The 27,741-nt window shown below is 64.4% G+C and overlaps 1 protein-coding gene across 4 annotated transcripts; it reads left to right on the top strand.

The window, feature by feature from the left end:
• The first annotated feature begins 4,243 nt into the window (after window positions 1-4,243).
• On the top strand, window positions 4,244-23,412 carry LOC132317677 (diacylglycerol kinase beta-like). 4 transcript variants are annotated; one of them, XM_059822385.1, is made up of 25 exons: window positions 4,244-4,310; window positions 6,442-6,518; window positions 7,865-8,021; window positions 8,292-8,354; window positions 8,863-9,102; window positions 9,824-9,994; window positions 10,430-10,479; window positions 11,080-11,154; window positions 11,268-11,387; window positions 12,425-12,542; window positions 12,728-12,816; window positions 13,284-13,400; window positions 13,535-13,633; window positions 13,765-13,878; window positions 13,976-14,049; window positions 14,164-14,238; window positions 14,327-14,412; window positions 14,625-14,714; window positions 15,123-15,283; window positions 16,813-16,877; window positions 17,929-18,019; window positions 20,756-20,957; window positions 22,484-22,604; window positions 22,694-22,754; window positions 23,314-23,412. In XM_059822385.1, the coding sequence occupies exons 1-25, from the start codon at window positions 4,244-4,246 to the stop codon at window positions 23,410-23,412; spliced, it is 2,682 nt and encodes an 893-aa protein (XP_059678368.1). The 4 variants fall into 4 exon arrangements, with proteins under 4 accessions (XP_059678368.1, XP_059678370.1, XP_059678369.1 ...); XM_059822387.1 differs by lacking the exons at window positions 8,292-8,354; window positions 8,863-9,102 and adding an exon at window positions 9,415-9,430 and having other exon boundaries at window positions 7,865-8,030; window positions 9,846-9,994; window positions 13,535-13,652; window positions 13,748-13,878; XM_059822386.1 differs by lacking the exon at window positions 8,292-8,354 and having other exon boundaries at window positions 7,865-8,030.
• The last annotated feature ends 4,329 nt before the right edge of the window (window positions 23,413-27,741 follow it).

Raw genomic sequence — 27,741 nt, 5'->3', positions numbered from 1 at the left:
CCTCGGGCTGGCAAAATGCAGAAAAGCGCGTTCTCCTGTCATTGCAGAAAATAGTTTGAGCGTGACTTGGTTGGGGTTTGTTTGCTGCAGTGGGACAGGAGGGATTTACACTCCACCCACCGCCTCGGGGGCCTCTCCCCAGTCCGACACAAAAATAGGCTGATCTTTCCAAAAGATGGGGCGGGCGGACTGGAAAATGCCATTCCTGCAGGGACCCACCGTGCTTCTGCCCCGGGAGAAGATGTTGAGAGTGACTGTGGCTTTCAGCGGGCCCAGCCAGGGATGCAGGGAAGAGCCCAGCTTCGCACCGTGCCGTACCCCGTTGCTGTCGGAGAGCCAAAGCCTCCTCACGTGCAAGCGTGCAAATGCACAGCAGGAGCTTTCCCTCCTCGCGCTGCCTCCTGAAGCTCGAGGAGCCGATGTTTTTCCTTCCCAAAGGGCATCTGAAGCAGAAATCTCCTGCGGGCAGGGCACGCGCTTGCAGCCCTATCTGCGGAAGCCGGTCGAAGGCTGGAGGCTCTGCGAGAGCGGATGCTCTTCTGCCGGCGCCTGGAGGCTGCCGTCCCGCCGCTGCGGTTCCTCTGCCCCAGTTTGGGCAGAATTAGGGCTCCATCGCTAGCTCCGGTCCCGGAGAGGGCAGGCTGGTGGGATGAGCCCTCCCAAAGCCGTGGCGAGCCCCGTGGCACTGTGCTGGGTGCCGGGGGAGCAGCCCAGGAGCTGGGTCCTCCGGCCCCAGCAGTGCCGGGCAGCCGGGAGCCGGCTGGGATGCTCACGGTCAGGGGTGGACGGCTGGAAAAACAGCTCCTCTGCTCTCCCACCGCTGCTTCCAGGAGCCCCCCCAGCCCTGGATGCTCCTTCCTTGGGGGTGCCCGCAGGCAGCGCGCTCTCACGGCTGCCGACATGTCCCTGCTGCCCGTGGCTTGGCCCTGCCGCCGCCTCCCCGGGCCCCGCTCGCCGGCGGGGGCTGGCCCATCGCCAGCTTCAGCCTGGCATCTCCCTTGTTGACGTGAGCGTTTCAGGCCCTACATGGCCGGGCCCTGGCTCCCGCCGAGCTGCCCCTCTGCCCGCACCCGGCGATGCTCCCCGCCGCGCCTCCTTCATCACCCCTCGCCCAGCCCTCAGCTCCTTCACCCGGTCCCGGGGCTGGCAGGATGCTCCGTGCGGGGGCTTCCCGAGGGCTCCGGCACCAGCTAATCCCCCGAGAGGGTTTGGGAGGTGCTTGGAGCCCTCCCGCTCGCTCGTCTTCATCCTCCCCCGGCCACTTCAGCCGCCCTGAGTCACGCCGCGCCGAGCCGGTGCCGGCAGAACGGCAAAGCCCACGCGCGCGGCTGGCGGGCACGGAGCGAGGAGGGGGAAGAGGGGCTGCGTCCTGGTAAGTGCTTTCAGGCAGGGTGATCCGGTGTTATTTGTAACGCTAGTAGGGGAGCTATTTTTAGAGAGGCAAATTTGATTTAATAGAACGTAATTTGCCGCTGACAATTCAGAGGGCGGCCAAACGAGCAGCAGCTGGATTCCTAAGGAGGCTTTTTCCTGCCCTTCCTGAAATCCAAGGCTGACGTGCCAGAAGCGGCATTTGTTATTCCAGCAATTGCTGGGGGAAAACCCCTCGGGATGGCCCAATTAGCTCCGCTTCGCTTTACTTCTATTGCTTCGTGCCGCCCCGTAACTCACCGTTAAAAGAAGCGAGAGGTATTTTTGCCGCCATCCGTCGCGGGAGGGCTCGGTGCACCCGAACTCCTTGGGGCAGCTGGAGCCAGCCAGGTCCCCCCCTTCGCCTTTTCTTCTGCAGCTCTGCTCTCTCAGCCTCTCCTTGTATAAATTTAGGATAAAAAATGGGTTCTCGTCAAACCAAACAGCTCATTTGCCAGAAAACAGAAAGCCTATGTGCACTCCTGGAGGGTTTTTTACAGGCTGGGTTCTTCTCGGAGATACCTCGGGACAAATCCTTCATCCTGGAAAGGTGCAAGCACCATATTCCTGCTTGTTCTTTCCCCGAGATGAAGATCCCCAGAAAACCCGTGCCAGTGTGGGAAGACGTTGGGTAGGTTTTTTTCTAGCCCTAAAACCGTTGTGTCCAGCCTGTCCCCAGTTGGTGGCATGGGGACAAAGAGCCGCCGGGATGAGCTGGGATGGCCGCGGGCTGGAGGCGGGTTGCCACGAGGCCGGCAGGGCCCCGGCGAGGGTGGGGAGGTGACATTTCCCTTGGGGTTACCTGCTGTCCCCACACCAGCGTCCCAAGGGCAGAGCAGTGCAGGCACGTGGCATCGTCACCCCCAGCCCTGGGGCAGCCGCCCCGGGCAGGAGCAGCAGAAGCATCTCTGGGGGGGGTCCCCAAACCCCTGCCAGCTCAGTCCCCGCTGCACTCCCGGCAGCCTTGGAGCCGCGTCGCGCTGCAGCCAAGAAGTCCCAGGCCATGGGAGGGGATTGCTCCTGGCAGTGAAGCCGGGTGTGCTCCAAGCTGCAGCTCCCGGCTGCTCTCGGGAGGAAAGGGCTGAGCGGGACTAAGCACAGCCACGTCGTTTAACTCCGGCAAACGTGTGCCCGGGGTTGGGTGGGCTTCTCTCCAGATGGGCAGAAACTCCGCGTGGCTGGAAAACCCCTCGGTAGCCATCCGGGTGGGTGCTCAGCCCTGTGCTGCTCGCTCAGGGGGTCACCGTCCTCCCCATAGCCCCCGAGGTGGGGTTTGCAGCCCTCCCTCCTCCGCCAGCATGGGGCTTTGCCCCTGGGCCATGTCTCGCCCTGGCGTTAAAGCCAAAATAACATTAGTAAAGAAAATTGGTTTTGCTGGGGACCGAGCAGCAACGCTCCCCGATCGCATCCCAAAAGCCCCGTGAAGCTGGTCGCATCTCCTTGCCGACACTGGGGCTGCCCTGTGTGGCTGGGGCGAAGGAGACGGTCTATCCCAGAGACCAGCTGTGGGGGGGAAATCCTGAGGATGAGGGGTTAAGTGCCTGCCCCCGCTGCACCCCGTGTGTGACGGTCCCTAGGGACACCGGCTGGGGTTGGTGTGGCACGTGGGACTCGGCAGGTCCCCAAAATGATTCTCTCGCCTTGATCAAATGCCTTTTCCCGCGAATGCAATGTGCCGTGGGCAGCCCAGCCAGCCGCGGGGGGTACGGGTGCTCCCCGAGCATCGCCCCAAGTCGCAGGGCCCTTCCCAGCTCGTCCATGCACCGCTTTCTCCAGCCCGTCAGCTCAGGCCGGTGGAAACCGGGAGCCAACATTTAACAGGGAGACGGCCCTAAAATCGAGATCAGATCGCTCTCTTCCGCTCCTTGAAGAACAACCACCTCCTCGGGGTGCTGCCCTTGCCCCCGTGACCGATTCGGTTAAGTGAAAAAGCTAAAACATTTTGAAGCCCGCAAAGGGATGGGCTGGAGAGGGCCACTCGGTTGCATGCCCTCCAACACCTCCTCTGCGGCGCAGGTTTTTCCCTCTCGCCCCATTTTGAACGTAGTTTTTAATTTACGATGATTCTCGGTGGCGGAGCCAGGTAAAGGTCACCGCCAGCTTTGGAGATGGAGGCGCAAGCTGGGAGCGCCTCCGGGCACTGCCTCTTTTTTAATTAATTGTGTCCTTCCTTCTGCTCCTATCACGCTGGGTTCCCCTGGAAATCGCTGGGGGTAAATAAGGTGACAAGCTCCTTTCCCTGCCTGCGGCGTTTGCCTTGCCCCTGGCGAGCCACAGCCTCCGTCCGCCGAGAGCTGCGCCTGCTGCGGGTGGCACCGCGCCGGCTCCATGGCAGAGGGGCTCCCCCGGGGATGCCGAGCCCTGGGGACCGTCACACGGTGAAGCGCTCCGTGTTCCTCCTTGCGCTCGCCCCCTTTTCTGCCAGCCCCCCGCTGCGGCCGACGCACTCCCCTCTCTGTTCCCGTGGGGCGACTGGAGCAGGGGTCCCCCACCTCCGTGGCGGGGGACCCTCCCCAGCTGGGAAAGCGCCCTTGCACCCCGTTTGCAAGCTCACGCACCCCCTGTGCCAGTGTTTGCCTGCCGCGGGCCGGGCACCGCTGACCCCCTCCTCTCTTTCTATCCCCGCTCTAGGGAGGAAGGTGCTGACCGCGTGCTCTGAAGCTCCGGGGTTTGCTGCCCACGGGCTCAGCGGGATGATGCCAGCCGGCCGAGAGCCCCCCGCAACCCTCACGGTGCTGATGTGACCGAGCGGCCGGCCGGGAAGTGCGGCGCTGAGCCCGGCACGGCGAGCGCAGCAGCTCGTGGCCCCCACTTCGGGGCCCACCGCCCGAAGATGAGCGATGGCGGGTGGATCTCGCTCAGCCCCACCGAGTTTGCCCAGCTCCAGCAGTACACGGACTGTGAGTACCCCGTGCCCCTCGCGCATCCCCCCTGGGACAAGGAGAGGGGTTTTAAAAGTCCTGTTGATCTGTGCTGGACTGGTGTCCTAATGTCCTTGGTGTCCTCCTGGAGAACTAGGTGACTTACATTTTGGATGGGGAGGCTGAGAAGGTCCCCGACCCCCAGCACCGGCTGGTGGGGCACGGCAGAGGACCCCCCCCGTGCCTGCACGCCCCGGGGGGATTTAGCTGAGCACAAGCCCCCCTGCTTTGGGGGACACACACGTGAGCACGGCTCGGTCCCTCCGAAGGCGGCCGGCTCCCACGTTCGTTAGAGAAGCGAAATGCCAGCGAGGAAAGCAGACTGGCGTTTCCTAAACGCGCGGAGCTGCTCCGCGGCTCGCCTCGGGTTGCCAACCCCCTGCGGTAATTTTACTTAGCGCTTTTGCAGAGCAAACCTCTCCTGCAGCTCCTGCCGAGCAGAGGAGGTTGGCGCCAGTGCCGGGGGGTCCTGGGGCTCTGAGCAGCCGGGGAGGGAGCCTGGGCGAAGCCCTGGGGTCCGAAACCAGGTCCTCGAGGTCCTGCCTGCCGGAGAGCCGGCGTACGGGCGTGCTTGTTGTGGCAGGCGATGGAGAAGCGGTGCAGCCCGGGAAGGTGCTGAGAGCCGGGCAGGATGGGCAGGAAAGCCCAGCCGGGACCACGGGATGAAGGGAGAAGGGGTATAAAATCTCAGGGGCATTGCTTTGCAGGGGCAACACGGCCCCGGGGTGAGCAGGCTCCTGCGCGGGGAGAGGACTGGGAGGCAAAGGGGGGACCCCGTGAGCCCCCGGGGCTGTCCTCAGGGCTGCTGTGCATCGTAGGGGTGAGGCGAACCGGGGTCAGGGCTGACAGCGTGGGGAGGCACGGTTTCCCAATGCAAACAGCCCAGTGCAAGCTGCCCCCAGCCTGCCAGGCATCCCGGGCAGGGGCAGGCAGGGCTGCGGGCAGAGGCGTGCGCGCCGCATCGCTGTCTGCATCTCATCCTGCCTCTCCGGCGAACGGGCTCTGCTTTCTTGAATCACAGACCATAAAACGCCATCTGTAACGCTGAGCTCAGAACACGTACGGCGTCTTCGTTCCGTTAACCAAAGGCTGGCGAGAAAGGCTGCGGCGCCGGCAGCTGCCTCCTCGCCGGGAGGGTGGTCTGGCAGCAGGCTGGGGAGCAGGGCTGGGGGGTCCTCCCCAGCCCTGGGGCCAGGAGCCCCCTCTTCGAGCACACACTGGCCCCTGGTCGTGCTCTGTGCCCCCCAGACCTGCCCCAGGCATCCCAGACAGTCGTGCTCCATCTCCGAGCTCCATCCCCAGCGGAACGGGGGAGCCAGAGCCAGCACAACCCTCTTCTTGGAGAGAGGGTTTCGCAGTAGTTAACAGGGCTGGCATGTCCAAGAGCATTTTAAATGGACATGCTTGGAGATCTGTGTCTGAAGGTTAGGGCTTAACGTTCCTCCCCCCTTGATCTTTTTTTCTGGTTTTTCCTTATTTCGCGATTTCGGAAGGCCCGGTGTCCCTCCAGCCACTCCGGCACTGAGGACACCCAGTCAGGAGAACTCATGGGCCATTTACTGTTTGTGTGGAGGTTTGCATGGAGCAATACCCTTCTCGTTCTCCCTCCTGGCACCTCCTGGAGATGCCGACGGGCAGCCCAGGGCAGGCTCCGGGGATGGCTCGGGCTGCCGAGGGGGTGCCAGCAGGCAGCGGTTCTCAGCGCGGGGACAGGCACCCAAAGCCCGAGCGGAGGGGCCAGGGCAGGGTGCTGCAGCCGGCCGGGAGCAGCAAGCGCATCCCAGCTGCGTCAGGGACACGGGAGCAGCCGGGACCGGAGAGTGCTCCAGGCTTTCCTTGCCCAGCGCCATGGCTTTGCTCTGGGACTGCGCTCATTTTCGTATAGGTAGGAGGAAGAGGATCCATCCCTGCTGGCAAGCTTTACGTACATGCCGTGCCCCTGCAAAGCAGGAGGGGAAAAGCAGGGCACGGGTGACCCCTTACCAGGCACGGAAGGAACCCAAAATTGTATATCCAGCAGATAAACTCGTCTCCACCATCCTGCTGGTGGTCTAATGGCGAAGGGGGGCTCGCCTGTGCCGTGCTTAGTGCGATGCCTTTGTCTCCCCAGACTCCACTAAGAAGCTCAAGGATGTCCTGGAGGAGTTCCACGGGGATGGCGTCCTCTCGAGGTACAACCCCGAACAGGTATGGCCCTGTCCCCTCCAGCCTCCCCCCGTCCTGCTGGCAGCTCCCGGCCCCCCGCCAGCTCCCCCAGCTAAAAGCAGCCGGGAGAAAGCGGGTTTGTCCGTCTGCCCCCCTGCCTCTCCCCACAGCCCGTGCTCCCAGAACTGGGAAAGACTCTCCCACAGATGGGGAGCATCTCTCCCAGCCCCCAGGCGCGTCCCAGCCCCAGCCATCCCGGGGACCAGGCTCGCTGGGCGGCCGTCCCACCCCATCCCACCGATGGTGCCGGGACCCCGTGGCCGCGATGCTGTCCCGCGCTGGCTGCAGGCTGTCCTGCCGAGAGCGTTTTGGGGCATCCCCTTGCCAGGCAGAAGCTGGGAGGGATTTACTCTCCCTTCCCCCAAAAGCAAGTGGAAGGCCCTGCGCCTTCTCGCTCTCGCCTGGGGAAAACTGGCGTTGTTTTTTCCAAGCGGTGCTTTCAGAGAGACCTATTAGTGTGCCAGCAGGACAGAGCCTTTCACAGGAGCCATAATCACTAGAAACGAGGCGAAACATGAAAAAATCAGTGGGCTGACTGCAGCAAGGAGAGGCAGCAAAACTACCCCCCTATTCAAGGGCACCACAGGACCCTCGCTCCAGCTGGGGCCGCAAAATCCATTGGGAAGGCAACGTCCCAATGCGATGGGGATGCCCAGCGGAGAAGGAGGAGGCGAGGAGACCTTGGGACTACGATAGTCCCCAGCGGCTGGTGGTGGGCTGGAGGGTTCCGTCGCTCCGTGCCCTGCCCCGGGGGAGCAGGAGGCTTTCAGAGCCCAGCTCCTTACACCCCTCTGCCTCCAACACCCCCGGCCTCCTTTGGCCGTGCCGGAAGGTCTGTATTTAGTTCCACAATTGTTTGCCAAGAGCTGAGCACCCGGATCCATCAGAGCCTCCTGCCCCTCCAGCGAGCTGCCCACCATCTGTGGGGGTCCACTGGCTGCAGACCCCCGGGGCAGGCGAGCTGGCTGCTGCCCCACCGCCCGCAAATGCCGTCCCACCACGGCTCTGCCCTTCTCTGCTGCTCCCCCAGCTCCTACCCCGGCTGCCGCAGCTCCCGTCCCTGCTCCCGACGCCGCTGGCCTGGCTTGGCCACGCCAGCCCCCCCGCAGCCAGCTGGCACTGGGGATTTCTGGCTCTGCTGCCTCTGGGTCCCTTTAGGTTATATCCCACCACTGGGATTTGGGAAGCTGGCGGTTTTGGGGAGGGCTCTGCAGCTGATGTGCCCAGTGAAGGGGACCCGTGGCACGGGACACGAGCTACCCCGGGAGCTCTGCATCCCCATGGCGTGTCCGGGGCACCTCCGTCATCCTCCTCTGTCCCCTCCCCAGCCCATCGACTACGAGGGCTTTCGCCTCTTCATGAAGACCTACCTGGAGGCGGACGTGCCCGAAGAGCTTTGCCAACATCTCTTCACCTCCTTCAAGCGTAAGATATGCCAAGCCTCCCCCGAGACCCAGCGCCAGAGCCCCGGCGTCTCACAGCTCAGCACCCTCGGTGAGCCAGCCCTGCCCCTGCCGCCCAGCCGGCACATCGTGGCACGTTGGGCTCGCTCCAACGCCGCCCCATGGGGATGAAGGTTGCGGAGTGGCACCCTCAGCGGGTGGCATCGGAGCCGGCACACAGCCCAGCTCTCTCCCATCCGATGGATGGGATCCCAGGGACTCTGCGCTGCTCCGGGGAGGAGAGGGCTTTCCCCGGGGTGGGGACCCACGGGGCACCATTGCACTGATTCCTCCCTTTCCTCCGCGCGTTCAGAGCCCAAATCACTCGATGCCGGCATCTCCATCCAGACCGAGGTGGCCTGCGCCCCTGTCACAGGTACCGGCGTGGGCGGCCACCAAGCGCGCGGCTGCACCCGGAGCAGGGGACATGCGGAGCAGGGGACGTGCGCTTGGCACCCAGCTTCGGCCTCCCCCGGCCCCTGCCCGGGTGGATTCACAGCGCATGGAGACATCTGGTGAAAGGACTATAAATTGCAAAAGAAAAGGGAAAACCCTCCCCGGGCGCTCGGCTGCCTTGTCAGGGCTTGGGAGCGGCTCTGGCTGGTGGCGGGGGACCTCGTCCTCCCCACCTGGTCCCAAGCACGGTGGCGGCCGGCACCTGGGGACGGGAGCGCTGCTGGGAGCTGCTGGGCCAGGCAGGAGGGTAAGGGGCCACCCGTGGTGCCCCTCGGAGAGCCCTGGGGCCGGGATGCCAGCCTGCTTTTGGGCTAGCAGAGGACCCAGGGTGAGCGACCAGCACCCAGGCGGGGCTCCTGGAAGAAGGGGCTTGCCAGGCACAGGCACCCTGGCGTCACGCTGCCCATGGCCATCTGTCTGCTTTGCAGGGATCAATGGGAAAACCCTCCTAAGTGCCCTGGGACGACACACTCCTGAGCCCAAGAGCTGCCACAGCAATGCGGCTGAGCCGCAGTCGGCGTCCCTCACCCCAGCATCGATCCCCAACGCTTCCCCCAGCTGGTCCAGGTCATCCTCCCAAAAGTCCACCACCGGCACCCCTTCTGCTCACAACTCCTCGGGCTCTTCGAAGATCTCCTCGGGGTCCCTGCTCAGCCCTCAGTCGCCAGGTGAGCTCGGCTGGGGCTCCACGGGGGACACGGGCAGTGACAAGCCCTCCCCGCCTTCCCAAGCCACACAGCCGCACCTCGCCCCGGCGGTGCGGCCGGTTGGGTCCCCGGCACGGTGGCGATGACCTTCCAAACTTGGTGGGTTCCTGGTGTCTTGACACCTTTACTTTGCAAACTTAAGCCGCCGATCCCGTTCCGCAGAGCCCCCCGCCAGTCAATGTCTTAATTACCTGGCAGCAGCTCCTAGCGAGGAGGGATCGGAGCTGTGAGTCACGGCTGCCTCCAGCCCAGCTCCTGCCAGCCACCGGCGAGAGGAGCGCTGGGAAGGGCCCCTCTGCCAGGAGCAGCCATCTGCCGAAGGCTGCCGTCGGCGCGGGCAGCCGTGAGCGTGGGCTGTCCCGGCACCTCGGCGAGCCACCCCGCTGCCAGCCGAGCTTCTCGCTCCTTCTGGCTGGGTGCTCGTCCCCAGCAGGGCACATCCCCCGTGGGCTCCCGCCGCTCATCCCACCCGCGCCGGCAGTGCTGGAGGTGCGGGGGTCTGCACCCCGGGGACTGACTGGCAGTGCCCAGCCCTTCTCCTGCAATGGCACTCTGCGCCTTGCCCGCCCCACGCCGAATGGGTCCTGCCCTGAGTTCACGTGCTGCCAGCCCCGTGTCCCGGCTGGGGATGGCTCCTTGTCCCCCTGTGCATGGCCTTCATCCCCCCACTCCCTGCCCGCAGGCACAAGGAGCGTGGAGAAGAGGTTACCCTTCAGCCTGCGGAAGAGCCACAGCTCCCTGAAAGCCGCCCCCCCGCCGCCCCCCGTCCCCCTGGCTCAGGTGGTTCACCTGAAGGACATCGTCTGCTACCTGTCCCTGCTGGAGAGGGGACGGGCAGAGGACAAGCTGGAGTGTAAGCGGGACCCTGGGACCACCACGGGCTGCCGGTCACGCCGCGTGGAGGGGGGACCGCAGTGTGGAGCGGGACCGGTGGTGGGAGGCATCGACCTGGGGGGGGGGTTCGCCCAAGGAGGGGTGCGGGGTTGGGCGCTCCTGCTCACTTTTTAATGCTGAAATGTTAAAACCAGTTGGGAAAACCGCCCGGCATCGCCCCTCTGCTCCTGCCTGCCGGCACCCATGTCCGGCAGAGGGGCAGCTGGGAGGGGGCCGCGGCTTCGCGCCGATACCCCACAGCCCGGTATGGGCTCAGGTCCCATCTCGCCTGGGCTGAGCCGGCGCAGCGCTGCTCCCGACCCGGAGCCCCAGCAGCCCCGGCACTGAGCGCTGGCTGCCCGGGGTGCCCCGGCGCTGGGCTCTGACTGGCAGCCGGCTTCTCTTCTCCCTCCAGTTATGTTTCGCCTCTACGATACTGATGGAAACGGCCTCCTGGACAGCTCGGTAAGCCTTCCCTCGGGAGAGAAAGCGGGGGCTGCTCGGGGGGACAGAGACACCCAGGTGGTGCCCGCTCACCCACCGAGGTGCTCCGAGCTAAACAGGGATATGGGAAGGGAGGAGGAAGGCAGCTGGATTTGCTGGGAGGCCGGACTGCGGGGCTGGGGTGCGCGCACCAGCTCTGCAGCATCCAGCAGCAGCTCCAGAAAGTCCACCCACCAGTAATTGTAGCTCTACATCGGGTCATGGTGTTTCAGAAAAGGGAAAATTGTGCACAAACCATGCCTGGGATGTTTTCTCTTTGTCCTTCGGGTGTCTCCCTTGAAACCCATTGCAAATAAAAATCTGTTTTATCAGAATCGTTTTGTCTGAGGGAAAACCCAATGCCGATTTTCTGGCAGATTTTCAGAGGAGAAAGCAGCACCCAGCACCCACCGAGAAGTGGGGTGTCGCCGGCACCCTGTGAGGGCGGGGGTCTGGGGCAGGCTTGGGCGTATCGGGACGTAGATCAGAAGCATCCCTGGTTCGGGGGGCATGAGGCTGGACACGCCGCTCGTGCCCGGAGCCGTCCCTAAGCGCCTGGCGTGGTCATCTTTCTGTGCTCAGGAGCTGGATCGTATCATCAACCAGATGGTGCACGTGGCCGAGTACCTGGAGTGGGACTCCACCGAGCTGAAGCCCGTGAGTGCCGGGGCTGGGGCAACCAGGGGGGACCACGGGGGCTCTTGGCCGGAGCCAGCAACCAGGTTTCACAGGCAGCATCCCCCTGTCACCGCGTCTCCTCCCTCCTCCAGATCTTGAAGGCGATGATGGAGGAGATCGACTACGACCACGACGGGACTGTGACGCTGGAGGAGTGGATCCGGGGTGGCATGACCACCATCCCCTTGCTGGTCCTCCTGGGGATGGAGACGGTGAGTGCCCACGCGGGGACCTGTTTCGGCTGCATCCAGCCACCCTACCCGCTTTCGGAGGAAAACCTGAGGCTGGTGGCAACGGGAGACGAGGGCGGCGATGGAGGGTGCACGGGGACCACGGGAGGGCACCCTACCCCCGGCCACATGCCAGTCCGGCACCGCACAGCCCCGCGCCAGCCCCCGGCTCCCCAGACACCCCCCTCCTGCCTCTGCTGACCGGCCTTCGCCTCCCAAATCTTAACAAGCTCAGTTTTGAGCTGCGGTCGTTGCCAGCTGCCGTGCCCAGGCAGGCTGGGCTCGCTCCTTGGGATCATAGCGCGCTCCAGTTCGGTGAATATTTAATCAAAAAATAAGACAAGCACCTAAAATGCCAGCTCCTCCCCTGGGGTGAGCGTCAAAGAGCAGACGTGGGGTGGTTTGGGACCCCCCCTTATTTCCCTGTGTTCTTTATTCATCCTTTTGGCTTCATTTTATCAAGGTGCACCCCTGGCCATTGGGTACTAGTTTGCAGGGAAAATCCAGGCTTTTGCTCCCCAGTGCCCATTCTGGTGTTTGCGTCCCATGGAGAGGCAAGGGGGCAGGTTTTCTGGCAGGAAGATTTAAGAAAACAGGGAATTTTGTGCGGCTCCTGCGAAGCGCTCCTGCCTGGACCCAGATGTGAGAGCTTTGGTCACCCCGTGGTGGCGGTGGCCTGGCCCCAGATATGGAGTCACCTCCTTCCCATCGGCCACCGGCAGAGCATCCTTGCGGCCAGGCTGTGCCGAGGCGCGGTGGGGAGCCGGAGCTCTGTGCCAGGAGTGCCAGGAGCCGGACATGCCTGGGGAGCAGGGGGACGTGGCGGCAGGGATGCTTGAGGGACACCATGGAGAAGGGGAGCAGGGGGAGTCCGTGGTCCTGCTGGGAGTGAACTCCTGCAGACACGCTGGGGGCTTTTACGGGATGAAAAGCTGATAAAAGCGGCAGGCTGAGGGGGCTGGGACCCCCAGCAGCAGGGGAGTGACCCCCCCGTGGCCCTCCGCTCTCCTGCCTCGCAGAACGTGAAGGATGACGGGCAGCACGCCTGGAGGCTGAAGCACTTCAAGAAACCTGCCTACTGCAACTTCTGCCGCACCATGCTGCTGGGGGTCCGCAAGCAGGGCCTCTGCTGCTCCTGTGAGTCACGGCCCCCCACGGCTCCCCACAACCCCACGCTGTCAGCTCCCACCCCGTCCCACCGCCCCGGGGAGGGGGGACTGCTCCCGGTCGGGTGCTGAGCCGTGCGGGTGCCTGGGGTGAGCAGGGAGGGGGCAGCGCCCGTGCCGGGGGGTGATGCTCACCACCTTCTTCTCTCCCGCCAGTCTGCAAGTACACCGTCCACGAGAGGTGCGTGTCCAAAGATATCGCCTCCTGCATCAGCACCTACGTGAAATCCAAGAGAAACACGAGCGTGAGTAGGCGGCCGGCATGTTTCTGAGTCGGTGGGTCTCCTACGGAGCCCTCCTGGAGGCAGCACCGCCGGCAGCAGCTGGCCCCTCGGTCTCCTGTCCTTGTCCCCGTGGCTTTTTCCCCTGGGATTTGCCCCTCGGGTCCTGGGCAGCAGCTCACGGGCATTCCCAGCATCCGGAGCCTGGCAGGGTGTGCTCCGTCCCCAGCCCCCGGGGACCCACAGGGCCCCCGGCCCCGAGGTTTGCCATGGCTCTGGGTGGGGGACGGGAGTCCCGATGTGCCGCACGGAGCAGCAAGGAGGGAAGGCGGCCGTGTGTGAGGGGCTGGTTTGGAGAGGGCAGCGCCAGTCAGCATCCCTGCACGATGGGCCACCCTCCGAAATCCCGGCGGCAGCCATTAGCGGAGAGGAGATGCCGGTGGGTTGGTGGGTGCTGCGCCCGCAGTGCCCCCCCGCCCCGTGCCTTGCAGGTGATGCAGCACACCTGGATCGAGGGCAATTCCCCCGTCAAGTGCGACAGATGCCACAAGAGCATCAAGTGCTACCAGGGCATCACCGGCCTGCACTGTGTCTGGTGCCAAGTCACCGTGAGTACATGGGCGTGGGGGGACCGGGGTGCACCCCGCAGCGCACCCCGCACCGTCGGCCCCGGCGGGGGGGGAGAGGCTCGCAAACAGCCTGGTGTCCCCTGCCTGACATCCCTTCCTCCCATCCCCTCCAGCTCCACAACAAATGTGCCTCCCATGTGAAGCCGGAGTGCGACGGGGGCCCGCTGCGGGACCACATCTTGCTGCCTTCCTACATCTGCCCCGTCGTCCTGGTAAGTGTCCCCCTCCTTGCTGCCGGGCGGCGGGGACCCGGCAGGGCACCCCCACGGCCGACCTGCCTCCGCCGGCTGCCAGCGCCGCCTTCTCGGGGCGGCGTGCACATCCACGCCTCCGTTCCCCAAAGGACAGGCAGTCCCACTGCCGGAGATCGGAGAGCGACTCCCCTGACAGCAACAGCCCTGAGGACAACCAGGGCTTCAAGTTCAACTCCACCACGGTGGACGGGCAAGGTCTGCAGGTAGGCTGCCCCGCCGGGCTGCCGGTGAGCTCTGCCGCGGGTGCGCGCCGAGCCCCGCAGCGGCCGGGCATTCGCGGCCGTGCTTTCTGCCCTCCAGATCAGCCCCCGGCCTGGGACGCACCCGCTCCTGGTGCTTGTGAACCCCAAGAGCGGAGGAAGGCAAGGGGAGCGGTAGGTGGGGTCCTGCTCGGGGAGACCATCCCCTCCGGGTCGGAGGCTGCCAGTCCCTCCGGCTGCCCCCGGCACCTCGCCTCCGTGGCGTCCCTCACTCCTCTCTTTTCCTAGGGTCCTCCGGAAATTTCACTACCTGCTCAACCCGCGCCAAGTGTACAACCTGGACCGCGGCGGGCCCGCGCCGGGGTATGGAGATGCCGTGGTTGATCCTCTGCCCCTTCCCACTGGCCCCTGCTCCCCCACATCACCCCTTGTATCTCCTGGCTTTCTCCAGGCTGAGCTTCTTTCGGGACACTCCGGATTTCCGCGTCCTGGCCTGCGGAGGGGATGGCACGGTGGGCTGGATCCTGGACTGCATAGGTGAGGGAGGAGCGGCTGTGCTCCCGCAGAGCATCGTCCGCCCGTGCCCTTGGCAATCTGCTGCAGGTTCCCAATATTCCCCTGGCGAGAGCGGGGCCGACCACATCCCCCCCGGGCTCCCCCCACCTGGGGTGCCAGCCGAGGAGGGACATGGAGAGGAGTCGGGAATGAGCCCCATCAGCCCCAAACCTCTCTTTCCCCTTGAACTGCAGACAAGGCGAACTTGGTGAAGCACCCGCCGGTGGCCGTCCTGCCCTTGGGAACGGGCAATGACCTGGCCCGGTGCCTGCGCTGGGGAGGAGGTGAGGCCGGGCGAGCATCGCCTGGGGGGCAGCCGGCGCGTGGTGGGTGCTGTCCTGGGGGAGGGAGGGCCCCCGGGCTCTTGGGACGAGGCTGGGGGCCGCATCTCAGCCCTGGTGCCTCCTGATGGTGCCTCTAACCCCTTCCAAAAAAAGCGGCCGCTGCTTTCTAAACCTCCATCAGCCGGGTCCTGCCCAGCAGCCTTTTCCGTCTGGGAGAGCCGTGCCATTAGCCGAAATCTCTGCCATCACTGCGAGGACGAGCCGGGCATCTCCCGCATGCCGTAGAAGCGGCCCCAGGCTGTCCTGGGTGCTCAGCACCCAACTTGCCTCCCAGCCCCACGTGAAATGGCTGCGCTCCCCTTCGTCCTCCTTCATCCTCCTCAGACGCCCGCCTTCTTTCCCTTTCAGGCTATGAAGGAGGCAACCTGATGAAGGTCCTGAAAGACATCGAGCACAGCACGGAGGTGATGCTGGACCGCTGGCAGATAGACGTCATTCCCAGTGACACAGAGGCCAACGGAGACCCTGTCCCGTCCACTATCATCAACAACTACTTCTCCATCGGGGTGGTGAGTACCGCAGGGCAGTGATGGCTCCTGAGGGCAGCCCAGAGCACAGCGCACACGTGTTTTAGCCGGAGGGAGCGGCGCAGCGCCGGGCTAGTAATCGGTGCCCAGACCGCGCCATGCCCGCCGGAGCCACCCGGCCACGGCAAAGCAGAGGGAAGAGCTCTGGAGGCCAGTGGAGCACAGGAGCTGTCACCTGGGTCCCCAGCGCAGCCGCAGCCTCAAACCCACCCGGATCAGTGGATTCCCAGGGGCATTTCCCACTCAGCTGGTGGGAAGTGCCTCGGCTGGAGCCCGGGGGGTACACTCAAGGGATGCCAGCCCCCCGCACTTCCCTCCCTGTCTCCTCCTAGACTCTTCCTTAGCCCTCTTCCGAGCCAGCCCCAAGTTAATTCCCAGGAGGAGGGGCTGGCTCCTGGTGACATTCCTCAGAGACCATAAAAGCCTTTCTAAGCGTTTGGTGAAACTCTACATTTGAGCTTGAGTCTCTCAAGCCGGGGACTCTCCCTCCCTGCTCTTCCTTGCTCCTGTTCCCAACCTCCCTCCACCTCCTGGCGTTGTTGTTCTGGTTTTATTCTCATTTGTAACGGCAGCACTTAAATGCCTAAAAAGGCACGGAATCTCTCTCTGCCCAGCTGGGAATGTTGCAAGAGCAAGTGTGTGAGGAGCTTAAATGAGGTTCAGGGAAGTTTGGGGTCTTGGGGACGGGTTGAGATCTGCTGGACGCCCCACCTGAAGCTTTTGCCGAGACAGCACCCATCGGCAAAGCCCCGCTTTGGTGCTCGGACCTGCATTCCCCCATGTTTTCCTAACCCAGGGAGGGTTGGGGAGCCTGGGGAGGATGGCAGCTCTGTGCCATAGGGGCTTTCCCCAGCCCTGAGGGTCGATCCCGGGAGCAGCAGGGCTTTGGGACAATAGCAAAGTGGAAAGCGCTTCTCTTCCCAGCGGCTTGCAGCATTTTCATCCTGGGCCAGGGCTGCCCGAGCGGTACCACCGCAGCGTGGGTCGCCCACCCGGCAGCGCTATGGGATGCTTCTAGTTTCACATCAGCTCCTGCTAACGCCAGGCGATGTCACTGCAGGTGGCATTTGGTGACAGCTTCCGAGTCGGACTTAAACACCCCCCACCCCACATAGGAGAGGTTGCGCAGAGTTTCAGCAGAGCTGCCACCCTGCCAGGGGAGCTGTCGGGGTGCAGGGTTCTGGGGTGTCCCCGGAGCCCCGCTGTCCCGCTGGTAGCCCTTCCTCCCTCCCTCGGCATCACCTCCACGCAGAGCCCCTGTGACGAGGGAAGGAGGCCAAGCGCACTAATTACATCTCGCTTAACGAGCCCGTTCAACGCTTTGCGAGCAGCCTGGCCGAGGGTGCCTCCATCACCTCCGCACGGCCCCCGCCCTGTGCCCCTGTGTCACGGGGACCGCGGGCGAAGAGCTGAGCCCCCTTTTCCTGGCGCGTGCCCGTGGGGCGCAGAGGGGGGGTGGTTTCTATTTCCCTGCTGCGCCGCTGACGTCTCTGCGCTCCCTCTCCCCGCAGGACGCCTCCATCGCCCACCGCTTCCACATCATGCGAGAAAAGCACCCCGAGAAATTCAACAGCAGGTAAGGGCTGCCCGTGGTCCCCAGCACCGCCGCGGGGCTGTCTGGCATCCCCAAAAGCTGCGTGCAGGGGGACACCCCGCCGCTGCCATGCGCTGCGCCGAGGGGACGTGCCGGAGCCTGCTCCACTCTCTTCCCTCTCCCCGCGGGGCTGGCAGCAGCCCCGAGGAGGTGGCACGGTGTTTGGCCGACCTTAGGGGACGGGCAGGGGACACGCCAGGCATGGCTGGGGGCAGGGGCCAGGCACGGTGGGGGTCCGGGGTGCTCCTTTGGGCCCTGTGCAGCGTGGCAGGCTGCTCAAACTTGGCTGCGCACCCAGTTACGTTCATTCATGCTTTATAATTAGTACGGAATTCCAGGACTGGCAGGAGCAGGGCAGGCAGCAGGTTACAGCTCGCTCCCGCTGTGCTCGGGGCGCATGGAAATGGCGTGACGGCAGCAGGAGTCGTGGCTTGCGACCCCCGTCCCCATGTTCAGGAATACCTGCCGGAAAAAATCCCGAACGCACCAAAGCGTCTGGCTCTGCTCGGAAATTCAGCTCCCCTCGGCTCACGGCTCCCCCTCGAAGCCTGGCGCAGCGATCGATGCAGGGGATGAGCAGCGGTCGGGGGTCCCCTGGCAGGGTGCCGGGAGGGTGCGAGGCAGGGTGCTGAGGTGGGGGACATCCCCTCCGTGGGCTACCCCATCCCCAGCAGCCCCGGGGTGGCCTGTCGAGAGATGACAGCCCACACTCGGCTCTGCTGAGGGCCGGTGGAGGCACCCTGTCCCATGCCGAGGGAGCACCCGCATCCTCCCCCTCCGCAGGGTGTCAGAGCCAGGTCTGCCTGAGCCACCCCCTGTCCCACAGCACAGCCCCCTGGGGCCGTGACGCCAGCGGTCCCTCCCCACGATGGCTTGTGTCCCCATCGATGGCTCGTGTCCCCATCGCAATGGTTCCAGAAAGGCTCTGGCAGCCCATCCTGCTGCCGCTGACTGGACTGGGGCGAGGTGCCGCTCCCGAGCGGGATGCCGACACCGCTCCCGAGCGGGATGCCGATGTGTCTCTGTGCCCCAGGATGAAGAACAAACTGTGGTACTTCGAATTTGGGACATCGGAGACCTTTGCGGCCACCTGCAAGAAGCTCCACGACTACGTCGAGGTGGAGGTGAGTTTCCTGGGATGGTCCCTGGCTCCAGCCGCGGCACAAAGGCTTTTCGGGAGGTGTTGCCCACAGGTCCCCCGGGCAGGGCTTTTGGCTGTTTGGGGAGCGGGTGCCGCAGCGGCTTTGACCCCTTACGGTGGCCGGAGGACGCGGTGGCTGGCAGGACCCACTCTTCCACCGCGCCGCGCTTGCCGCAAAGCCGGCCAGCTGTAGGGCAGAAGAATAGCCCTGTATTTTTTCCCCCCCTTCCAGCTGTATTCGAGAGCGTGCCTGGAATATTCTCCCTGTAAACTCCGCGGCTGCTCCCAGCTCTCGTTGGATGACATGGAAACAGCCTTTAATTAGAGCAGGGAGGAGGGCCGGCGGTTGCTAAGAGTGCTGTCGTTCCTCCGCTCGTGCTGGGGGTTTGGGCCGCGCTTTGCTGTAAACTTCCGCCTCTCCTTATCTCTGGATAAATGACCCTTTTATAACTCGGGCTTGAGGGCAAGGGGGGAAAAAACTGTGGCTAGCCGCAAAGGGCCGGCGTGGGTCTGCGCAGGCGATGGGCGCAGGGTGGCCCGAGCGGGCAGAGCCCGGGGAGCTGGCGGTGCGGCGCGTGCGGCCATGGGCTTGAAGCCTGTTTCTAGCCTGGGAGTTTCAGCCCTTCCCAAAGTCCAAAGCGGGTAGCTGCGCCCTCGGCAGCTGATGGGAAGGGGCAGGAGGAGAGCCACGGCCACCTTACCCCCTTCCCTGGCCACGCACCGGCATCCCGGGGCGGATAAAGTCCGTGTCTGTGGGGTTCGGTGCTGCCGGAGATGGGCGTGAGGTGCCCCCCGCTCCTTGCAAGGTGCCCCGCACGCTCCCCGCCAAGCGCGCATCGGCGCCGGCTGCGCCGTGCCGGCAGGAAAGCGTTAATCCCGCAGTATTTGAAGTTGAAAGCGGCAGCCTGTCCTCCCTCCGGCTCCCAGGCAACTGTCAGCCTTGCAGAGAAATGGCAGTTTTGTTTTGGAAATTGGCACTCGTTCCCCTACAGCTCCTGGAAATGAATTTGCTTTTTCCCCAGCTGCAAATTTCTACTTCCAGCGTCGCTGCCAGCACGCCGTCAGCTGCCCCTGCTCAAAGAGCCCATTGTAGCCCGCTGGCAGGCAAAGAGGGGAGGGCTACGCGGGGAGAAATCGCTCCCCGCACGCGTGTGCGTGGGCAGGCGTGGGCAGCCACCGTCCTGCCCGCCCCGGCCAGGAACGGGCTCCCGCGGCATCCCTGGAAATCCCGCAGCCTGGGCAGTCCCAGGCAGCCGACTCCTTCGCATCCCACCGCGGCCGGGTCGGTACCTGTCGCCTCGCAGGCAGGCAGGAAAGGTGCCTGTGGTCCGGGGCGATGCTCGGCTCGGCCAGGCGTGGGATGTGTTGTCCGTCCCTCGAGGAATCGGAGCCCTCTCACTCGGTATCCGCTGCTCAGAGCGTTAGGGTCTTTTCTGTTCCTACAAATCATAATATCATTAAGATGTATTGAGAACGAAAGGATTGACATCCTTTTATGAGCCTTGGAGAGGCAGCTCTTCGCTCCCAAACCAGAAGATTCCTGCCTTTTGCTGTCAACGCAAGGCTAAAAATAAGATCGCGGCCGGCGCATCAGGGCAGAGCAGATCTGAACGTACAGACGCTCGCTCGTGTGTGCACCCAGCTCCCCGGACGTGCTGCCGGCGTGCTCAGCGCTTACCGACAGCGTATTAAAAATAAGCTCAAGACCTTCACTCTTTGCTAGAGGGAAACAATGGGAGTCCGAGAAAGCAGCAGCGGCGGTTCATCAGCCCGTTCGCGTTCCTCCCAGCAAAGCAAGAGAGGGCAGAAGTGCCCTCGCATCACCAAAACGGGAGGAAATAACGTGCGGGTATTTGCTGGAGCGTAGCGTGGCAGGTAGAGAGCAGATGCGTAAAGGAAAATACGGATGCTCTAGAGAAAATATAGTTGAATGGGAAAGCGGCTGCTTCCTCCAGAGGTATCTAGAAAGAGGATCCAGCGTCGGCTGGGTAGTGTGAGAGCAAGAAAACCTGAAGTTAAGAAATGCATTTCCATGGCTGCTGCTTCCAGTCCTATGGGAAAGCCGCAGGCAACAGCTATTTTACCTTGTAAAGGGTATTTTCAGCTGGGGCAGTCCTGCTGTTTGACAACGAAGCCCGGGATCCCGGTTCCGTGCACTACCTTGCAGTTTTCTCTCCAAAACCCGTCATTTTTCCCTCCGACACCTTTCCTATCATTTCCTTCCAGCCTCATTTCTCGTTTCCAAATTGAAGATAAACTGGTTCGAGTTATTTTTTGGGCAGCCAAACTTTCTGATTCTTTGGGGTCAATTGGAACAAGGGGAGGTGGGGAAGTGCGTGCTGGAGATGCTCGGACGGAGGTCGCTCCAGGGCCGAAGTGGTATTGCCTTCCCTTCTATTTTGGGTCGCAGCATCCGAGCCCGGCGAGGTTTTGTGTGCTCTCGTAGGAAATTTGCTTTTCGAAACTGCCGTCTCGGACGTATAGTAAAATTCATGTCAAAACAGAGGGGAAAGCAGCACAAGGAAGGGGGGACGGGGGGGTGTCAGCGGCTGCCCGTGCCACCCTGAGGCAGGTTCGCTCTGGGGACGCTCCGGCGGCACACCGTGCTCAGGGAGCCCCGCTCCTTCCGTGGGCCGGCGTGGAGAGGAGGCTGGGCTCCATGGTGCTGGGCGCCAGGTCCCCCGACCCCGCGGCCTGACGCTGCCCGTGTGCCTGGCAGTGCGACGGGACCCTGCTAGACCTGAGCAACGCGTCCCTGGAGGGCATCGCCGTCCTCAACATCCCCAGCATGTACGGCGGCTCCAACCTCTGGGGCGAGACCAAGAAGCAGCGCGGTTACAACCGGCTGGGCAAGAGAGCGCCGGAGAAGCTGCACGCCACGGTGGTCACCGACGCCAAGGAGCTCAAGTTCTGCGTGCAGGGTGAGCGGCGGGGCCCGATGGTGATGGGGGTTTGTGGGGTGCGGGGCGTCAGCGGGGTTAGCACGGGGGAGCTGGGCAGGCGCCGGTTCTGGGCGCAGCGCACGTGGCGCTGGAGCAACAGCGCCGGAGGGGTTTGCTATCGGCTCGCTGTCTTTTGGGGTGCTGGGGTAACCCCAAGAATGATTCTGTCCGAGCTGCCGACGGAGGGTGGCTCTGCCCGCCTGGGTAAGGCCCAGCGCCGCGTTTCTCAGGGCTGGTAATGCCGTGCCCGTGGCGACCGGAGAGGACGTGGCTCCCACGCCCTGCTAGTCACCTCTCCCCCCACCCTCCGGGGCTCACGGCTCAGGGGGTGCCCAGATGGGACCCATCTCCTGCGGGCGTGAGGCTGCGTAGCCCCCGGCCGCCCCTGTGCCCCCCGGGGCTGGCAGGCAGCCGCTGCAGGGCCGGGCACCCGCTGCTGCAGAGGAGGAGCCGGATGCGGAGCTGCAGAGCTGGCACCGACGGCTTTTGTGAGCATCCTCCCAGGCTGCGCCGCAGGGCTGCCGGCATGGCTGGGGGGTTTCGGGAACAACGCGGTACCCGTGCTGTGCCCCGGCCAGCACCTCGCACCCGCTGCTGCGGCCAGCGGAGCCGTCCCCGCGGGCACGGGCAGGGCGCGGGCAGCCCAAAGGGCTGGCAGGGTTCCCCGGCAGAGAGCGGTGGGTTAGAAAACAGCCAGCAAAATAGGCAAAGTGCCCATATTTTCCACCCGCCACCTCCCGCAGCCGGGAAACAGCCGCGTGGCCGCCAGCACGGCGGCGGCACCGGCCATCCTGGGGTGTCACCAGCTGTCCCTCGCCGGGCGAGCCCGTGGGAATGGGCAGCAGGGAGAGGGGCAGAGCAAAGGCCGGCGAGGGGCAGCGGGGTCGGTCCCCTGGGCACATCCCCACCTGTGGGTGAGCAGGAGGGCGTGGGGGGGCTCGGGGGGCTTCTCCTGAGGGGGGGCTCCACCAGGGGTGAAACAGGACCCTGAGGGGAGTGAGAGACGGAGCGAGTCGCCCTGACATCGGGTGCCTTTGCTGGTGGCTCGGAAGAGCAGGAGGAGCTGGAAAAAGGGGTGATGCCCTGGGATTTGAGCAGATCCCTTCCGGGGAGGATTCCCCCGCGCATCCCAGCTCCCAGGGTGGGGGGGGCCACAGCGCCCCAAGGCACCCGGGAGAGGTTCTGCCACCATTTCACACAACACCGCAAACAAGCGGTCGAAGGGCTGGTGAGGCTCCGGGCTGCCACCCTGCAGCCATGCAGGACCGGGCGCTACTTCAGACCAGGAGTTTTTTTGCTCCAGCGTTGCCCAACGCTGCAAACTCCCAGCTGGGCAGTCTCAGGGCGCGGGGGACACCAGGATGCATCCCCATGGTGCCACCAGCCCCACTGCTCTCCGGAGCGGCCAGCAGCCCCACTGTGCTGGCCCTGATGTTTCGGATGACGGCAAAAGGCAGGAGAGACCTAGGGATGGGAGAACCGACTCAGATCCCTCTTTCTTGCAGACCTCAGCGACCACCTCTTGGAGGTGGTGGGGCTGGAGGGCGCGATGGAGATGGGGCAGATCTACACGGGGCTGAAGAGCGCTGGGAAGAGACTGGCCCAATGTTCGTCCGTCACCATCAGGTATTTGTCCCTGTCCCGGCTGAGCGCCCGGCCGACGGCGAAAGCTGGCGCCTGTGTCACCCTGCGTTCCCTCTCTTTGCGCCTTGCAGGACGTCCAAGCTGCTGCCCATGCAGGTGGACGGGGAGCCCTGGATGCAGCCGTCCTGCACCGTGAGTCCCCGGGGAGGGGACGGCTCTGCCGCAGGCAGCCGGGGCGGGCAGGGGCTGGCAGCACGGCAGGCAGCCTCGGCTCCCGGTGCAGCGTGGCAAAGCCTCTGGGGTTGGAGAGAAGCTCCTGCGCTTGCTGGTGGGTGGCCCCAGAGCCTGGCAACCCGCAACTCCTCTCTGCGCCCGTGCCAGCCCCGAGCTCCCAGTAAGCCATCGCGGGAGCCATGGGGACAGGGACATGCTCGTCCCCTGCCAGGCGGGTGGACGCAGCAGCATCCCTTCCCGGGGCGGGGGCTGCAGTGGGGTCCCCCACCACCCGGCAGGCAGCTTGCCTGGAGGAGAAATCCGCTGCCCGGCCGTGATTCCAGAGCTGTTACTCCTACGCGGCAAAGCGGTTAAGGACCCGGCTGGGGGGCGGCAGCAGCTCCTCGCCCCAGTGCCGGGTGCTGAGCTGCTCCCGGCTTGCTCGGGTCGCTCCCCGGGGTCCCCAGGCTGGGGGCTGCCCAGGGGGGCTCAGAGCCTGGGAGCCCCTTCCTGAGCTGGACTCTTCGCTTCTTTTTAGGTCAAAATTACCCATAAAAGCCAAGTGCCGATGCTGTTGGGCCCCCCCCAGAAGAGCAGCTTCTTTTTCCTGAAGAGGAGAAACCGAACTCGCGATTAAGCAGCGTGCAAGGAGCCATGGCCCGGAGGCACCCCGGACACCCGCCCGTTGCGGGGGGGGGGGTCCCAAATCCCCGCTCTGCGGTGGGGAGAGGAAACACCCCCCCAAGCCCAGCAGGGATGATTTGTCCTGGGAAGGTCTTGGAGGCTCCTTCCCAATCACCACAAGCGTCTTCTCCAGCCGGAATGGAAGCGGTGGGTGAAGACAGGCCAATGCGCAGAGAGTGCGTTCGCTGGAGCAGCGCTAGGACTGGGTTGTTTTTTTTTTTCCCTTTATTTAAATAAACCTCCCCCCCCACCCGCCCGCCCTGGCAGAGCTGCAAATGAACGTGCTCCTGAGAAAACGCCAAGCTTCACTTATTTATTTTTAATCCTCTTGAAGGACACTCGATGTTTTGCTGCACTGGCTTTCTGTCCGCCAACCCTTGCACATTGGAGAAGTTATTTATTTTCTTACTCTAGAGGAGACGCTCCCTGCCATGCCTTCGGCTAGCACTTCTGCGATGGGTTTTAAGCCTTCGCTGCCGGCCCCAGGAGCCGCCAGCCGTGGGACGGGCTGGGGACAGACGGTGCCTGGGCTGCGGGGACAAGCGCGCGGGGTGGATGGGAGGAGACGGTGTTTTGACGTGGAAATGGCGAAAAAGGGATTTTGGGAAGAGCTGCTGACCCTTGGGAAACCCCCGCGCCCGGCTCTGGCCTTCGTGTTCGTATTTATGTATTTATTTAGCAAACTTTGGGGGGGCTTTGGAGGTCACCTTTTTTATGAGCTTGGGTTGGACACGAACACCACCTCCCTTCTCTGCCGGCCGTCCCCCTCCGGCTGCATCCGTGGCACCTCCTTCCACATGGACTTTCCTCTCTCCTAAAGCCTGCCAGCCTGCACCAGGGGCTGGGGACCCTGGGGACAGACGTCCAGAAGCCCTTCTCGCTTGGAAGCGTGTCCGCCCCGGCCTTTTTACACGTCTCCCCATATGCTTCGCCAGGCCCGTGCTCTCCCGGCGGTGTCCGATGCTGCCTCCCATGCTCCTGGATGGCTGCAGGGAGCGGGGGGAGCCGCTGCACCTCGGTTTCCACACAGCCAGATCTCCCCCCGACCCACCTCAAAGCCGAGGAGCTTCGCAGACGCCGCTGCCAGCCTCCTGCCTGCACGGGTGCCCGCTGCTTGCTGCCCGGCCGCTCCTTTTCTCCTCGCCCAGCCGACTGCCGGAGCCCGGCTGGGATGCATGGGCAGGTTTTGTGGCATCACCCACGCGTCCCCCACCAGGCATGTGGGGACAGACCGCAGGACGCAGCTTCTCCCCAGGATGCAACGGGGACCAGAAAGCGGATGAATGCGTGGAGGAGGCAGTGGTCTGGATGTGTGCCCCGCTTGACGGTGCTCCCAGGAGCCTGGAGTTGGCAGGACCGGCCCATGGAAAGGGCTGCTGGTTGCTTCTGCAGGCACCTGCTGCCTCCTGCTGTGGCCCTGCATGGGGGGACACCCAACTCCCAAATCAGCCCCCGCTCCCAGGCAGCTCCCTCGGGTCTGGCGGAGGCCCCTGTGCCGCTGTGAGCAAGCCAGGAGTGGCGTGTGCCCCATGGATGTTGCTGCAGGCAGGAAAATGCAGGGCAAGGGGCCCCGGCTGGGATCTCCCCGGTGACCCAGCACCTGCTCTCTCCTCATGCTGCAGGTCCCCATTCAATAGCATCACCCTGGCAGTGCAGAGGGTGCTGCCATCATTATGTTTCAGAGTGAACAGTGAGCTGAAAGGGAGCTCCCGCCGGCTCTCTCTGTTGTGCACCCATTCAAGCCGTTTGCACCCATTCCGGGCCGTTTCTGACAGCGGCCGTAGGGCCCTGCTGATACGGGAGGAGACAGCAGCGCCCCAGGGGAGCCCCAGCCGGCCTCCAGCCCACGAATGCCCCTCTCAGCCGAGGCGCAGGAGAAGGCTCTGGTGGGCTGCCGCCGCTCTCTCTCCTCCTGCCCTCGGCACCAGTGCAGGGCAGAGCGGGGGACGAAACGGGGGGCCAGATGCGGGCTGCAACGCAACGCGGAGATGCGCTCGCAGGAGAGGGCCGGCAGCAGCCAAGAAGCTGCAAGGAGGGGGCCCTGCGCCGTGGAGCGAGCAGGGGCCCGGCCGGCAGGCGCAGAGGTCGTTGCAGGTCGCTGGAGCCGTGACCTGCGTAGACGGGCACACTCAACCCACGGTGCAGAAATCCACCCTCCTCCTCCTCGTCACCCGGGGCGGGCGTTAATGAGTAGCCAGGTGAAAGCGTACGGGACCCGGGCTGAATAAACCCCAGATCCCATGAACCAGCGGCCTCAGTTTCCCCAGCCCCTCCTCGACGGCAGCTGTGCCTCGCAGCCCCCGCGCTTGGGGAGGGCGAAAGAAAAAATCCTCCACCGTCTCCAGAGCTTTGCCGGCAGGCGGGGTGATGGGTTTGATCCGTGGGATGACAACACACAAGGTCAGCGGTGTTTATAGCAGCAGGTTTGGCTCCGTTTCCCTGCCCGCTTGGCCTCGACCCGGGGTTTTGTTCCGGGGCTCCGATTAGAAAGCGTAAGGGTTTTCACCGCAGACCTGCTCCTTGCACCCGGTCCCGGTTTGCTGGGCTCGGGGCAAAGAGCAGCACTCAGGTCTCTCCGCTGTGGTGTGCCGTCGGTGGTGGCGGAACCGGGGGAAGCAAGCGGGCACCGTGCCCACGCCCGCACCCCTGGGTCTGGCAGCGCGCCGGGGGCGAGGAGCGCTCCTTTGAGGTCGAAGCCGGGGGGAGCGCTCAGCTACGTGTCCTGCAGGGCATGGGGAGCCCAGGGCCACCACCCTGGGCCGGCGGGATGATGACACACCAGCACCGCTCTGCCACGAGTGAGGGGCTCCGATAGCGACATCCCCTTCTGATGATCAGTGAGACCGTCCCTGCCGCCGATCCGCTCCCGCCGTGCCAAAGCCATGGTTCAGTGGGCCTGGCAGCGAACGACATCCTTAGTCCAATGGTGCAAAGATCTCCAGCCCGGGAGGGGACCCACAGGGGCTGGGACACCAGCCCGGCTGTCCCCAGCTCCGGGGAGGAATACGCCACGCAGCCGAGGAGCACTCGAGGCTCTGCAACCCCCCGTCCCCCTCGGTGTCCCCCAAAGGTCGCAGGATGGAGCAGGAGCCCCCAAACACCCCCCTTAGCCCCAGGCACCGGTGCCAGTGCGCAAGCGCCCCGCCGAGCCGGCGCCGCGCTGGGGGACCCCCAAGAACTGGGCAACCCCCTTCCCACGGGAGCCCCAGCCCCGCGCTAGCTCCAGCCCCGTCCTCCCGCTGTGTGCGTCGCGGTGGTTCCCTGCATGGAAATGGCGTCCGTAGCGTAGCGCGTCTTGCCGTGTACACCTGGACTGCTGTGGGCTTGCCTCAAATAAAGATGGTGATGAAATACTCGGCTGGTCCTGGGGTGCACTGGGGTTCCCCAATTCCCGGCCAGGCGCAGGGTCCCCACCTTTGGGGACTTCAACGGGAGGTGCCCGATTTGGGGCGCCGGGGCTGAAGGGGTGTTGTCAGCGGCAGCGTGATGGAGCAGCACTTGACAGGAGCTGCAACCGGCTAAATTTGGAGGCTGCAAATTTTGTTTTTTTTCCCCATTTCTTTTTTCCCTGAGCGGGTCCTAAATTTAGCAGGCGCCGGTCACCGTCCCCCCCTCCCACCCCTGGCTCTCCAGTGGCTTCGACTCTTCCCGAGGCACCCCTGGGGCTGCCCACCCGCCTGCCCCACGGCTGCGCTTGGCCCCCATCGCCTCCCACCGCACCGGGTGGCAGCAAGAGGCCCGGGGGTGCTGAGCAGCCCCCGGGTGGTGCGGGACCGTGGCCGCTTTGGGTCGCCGGTCATGCCCAGCTCTGCGATGACCCAGCTCGTCCCCAGCAGCCCGCCTTGCTCCTCGGCCCAGGTTTTGCCACCTGCCCACCCGTGTGTCATCTGCTAATTTTACCAGCGGTGATTTAATCCCGGTTGCCGGCGCGTAGAGGGGAAGTGAGAGCGCCAGCGCCTGCGGAGCCCCCCGGGAGCCGTCCCTGGGCGGCAAGGACACCCCGTGTCCTCTGCGTGCTTCCTCCCCTAGCATATCGGCACCCAGGACACGATGGGAGACAAGCGACCTGCCGTTACCAGCGTCATCCCTGGGGGATGGCGGTGGCCCTGGAAGGACTCTGGAATTGCATCAGTACCCCGACATCGACAGAGAAATTCCCACCGGCAGCCCAGAGTCATGCTGGGCGGCTGTCCCAGGGCACCGGCGAGCCCATGACCTGAGGCTGAGGATTTTGAAATGGTGGGGTGCACCCCGTAGGGACAGGCTTCCTAGCCCCTGGGCA

Source organism: Gavia stellata, chromosome 11 (genome assembly GCF_030936135.1).
Source record: "Gavia stellata isolate bGavSte3 chromosome 11, bGavSte3.hap2, whole genome shotgun sequence".
In the NCBI taxonomy this organism is placed as follows: Eukaryota; Metazoa; Chordata; class Aves; order Gaviiformes; family Gaviidae; genus Gavia; species Gavia stellata.
The sequence above is the reverse complement of the archived record's forward strand: the minus strand, read 5'-3'. Positions and strand labels throughout refer to the sequence as shown.

What these genes read in the sequence shown, in the direction of transcription:
- LOC132317677 (XM_059822385.1), top strand. Translation starts at nt 4,244, where the DNA reads ATGAGCGATGGCGGGTGGATCTCGCTCAGCCCCACCGAGTTTGCCCAG. An exon ending in CCCCGGCGTCTCACAGCTCA is followed by an intron (nt 8,022 to 8,291) that starts GCACCCTCGGTG and finishes CCGCGCGTTCAG; the next exon opens with AGCCCAAATCACTCGATGCC. An exon ending in GTGTCTGGTGCCAAGTCACC is followed by an intron (nt 13,401 to 13,534) that starts GTGAGTACATGG and finishes CATCCCCTCCAG; the next exon opens with CTCCACAACAAATGTGCCTC.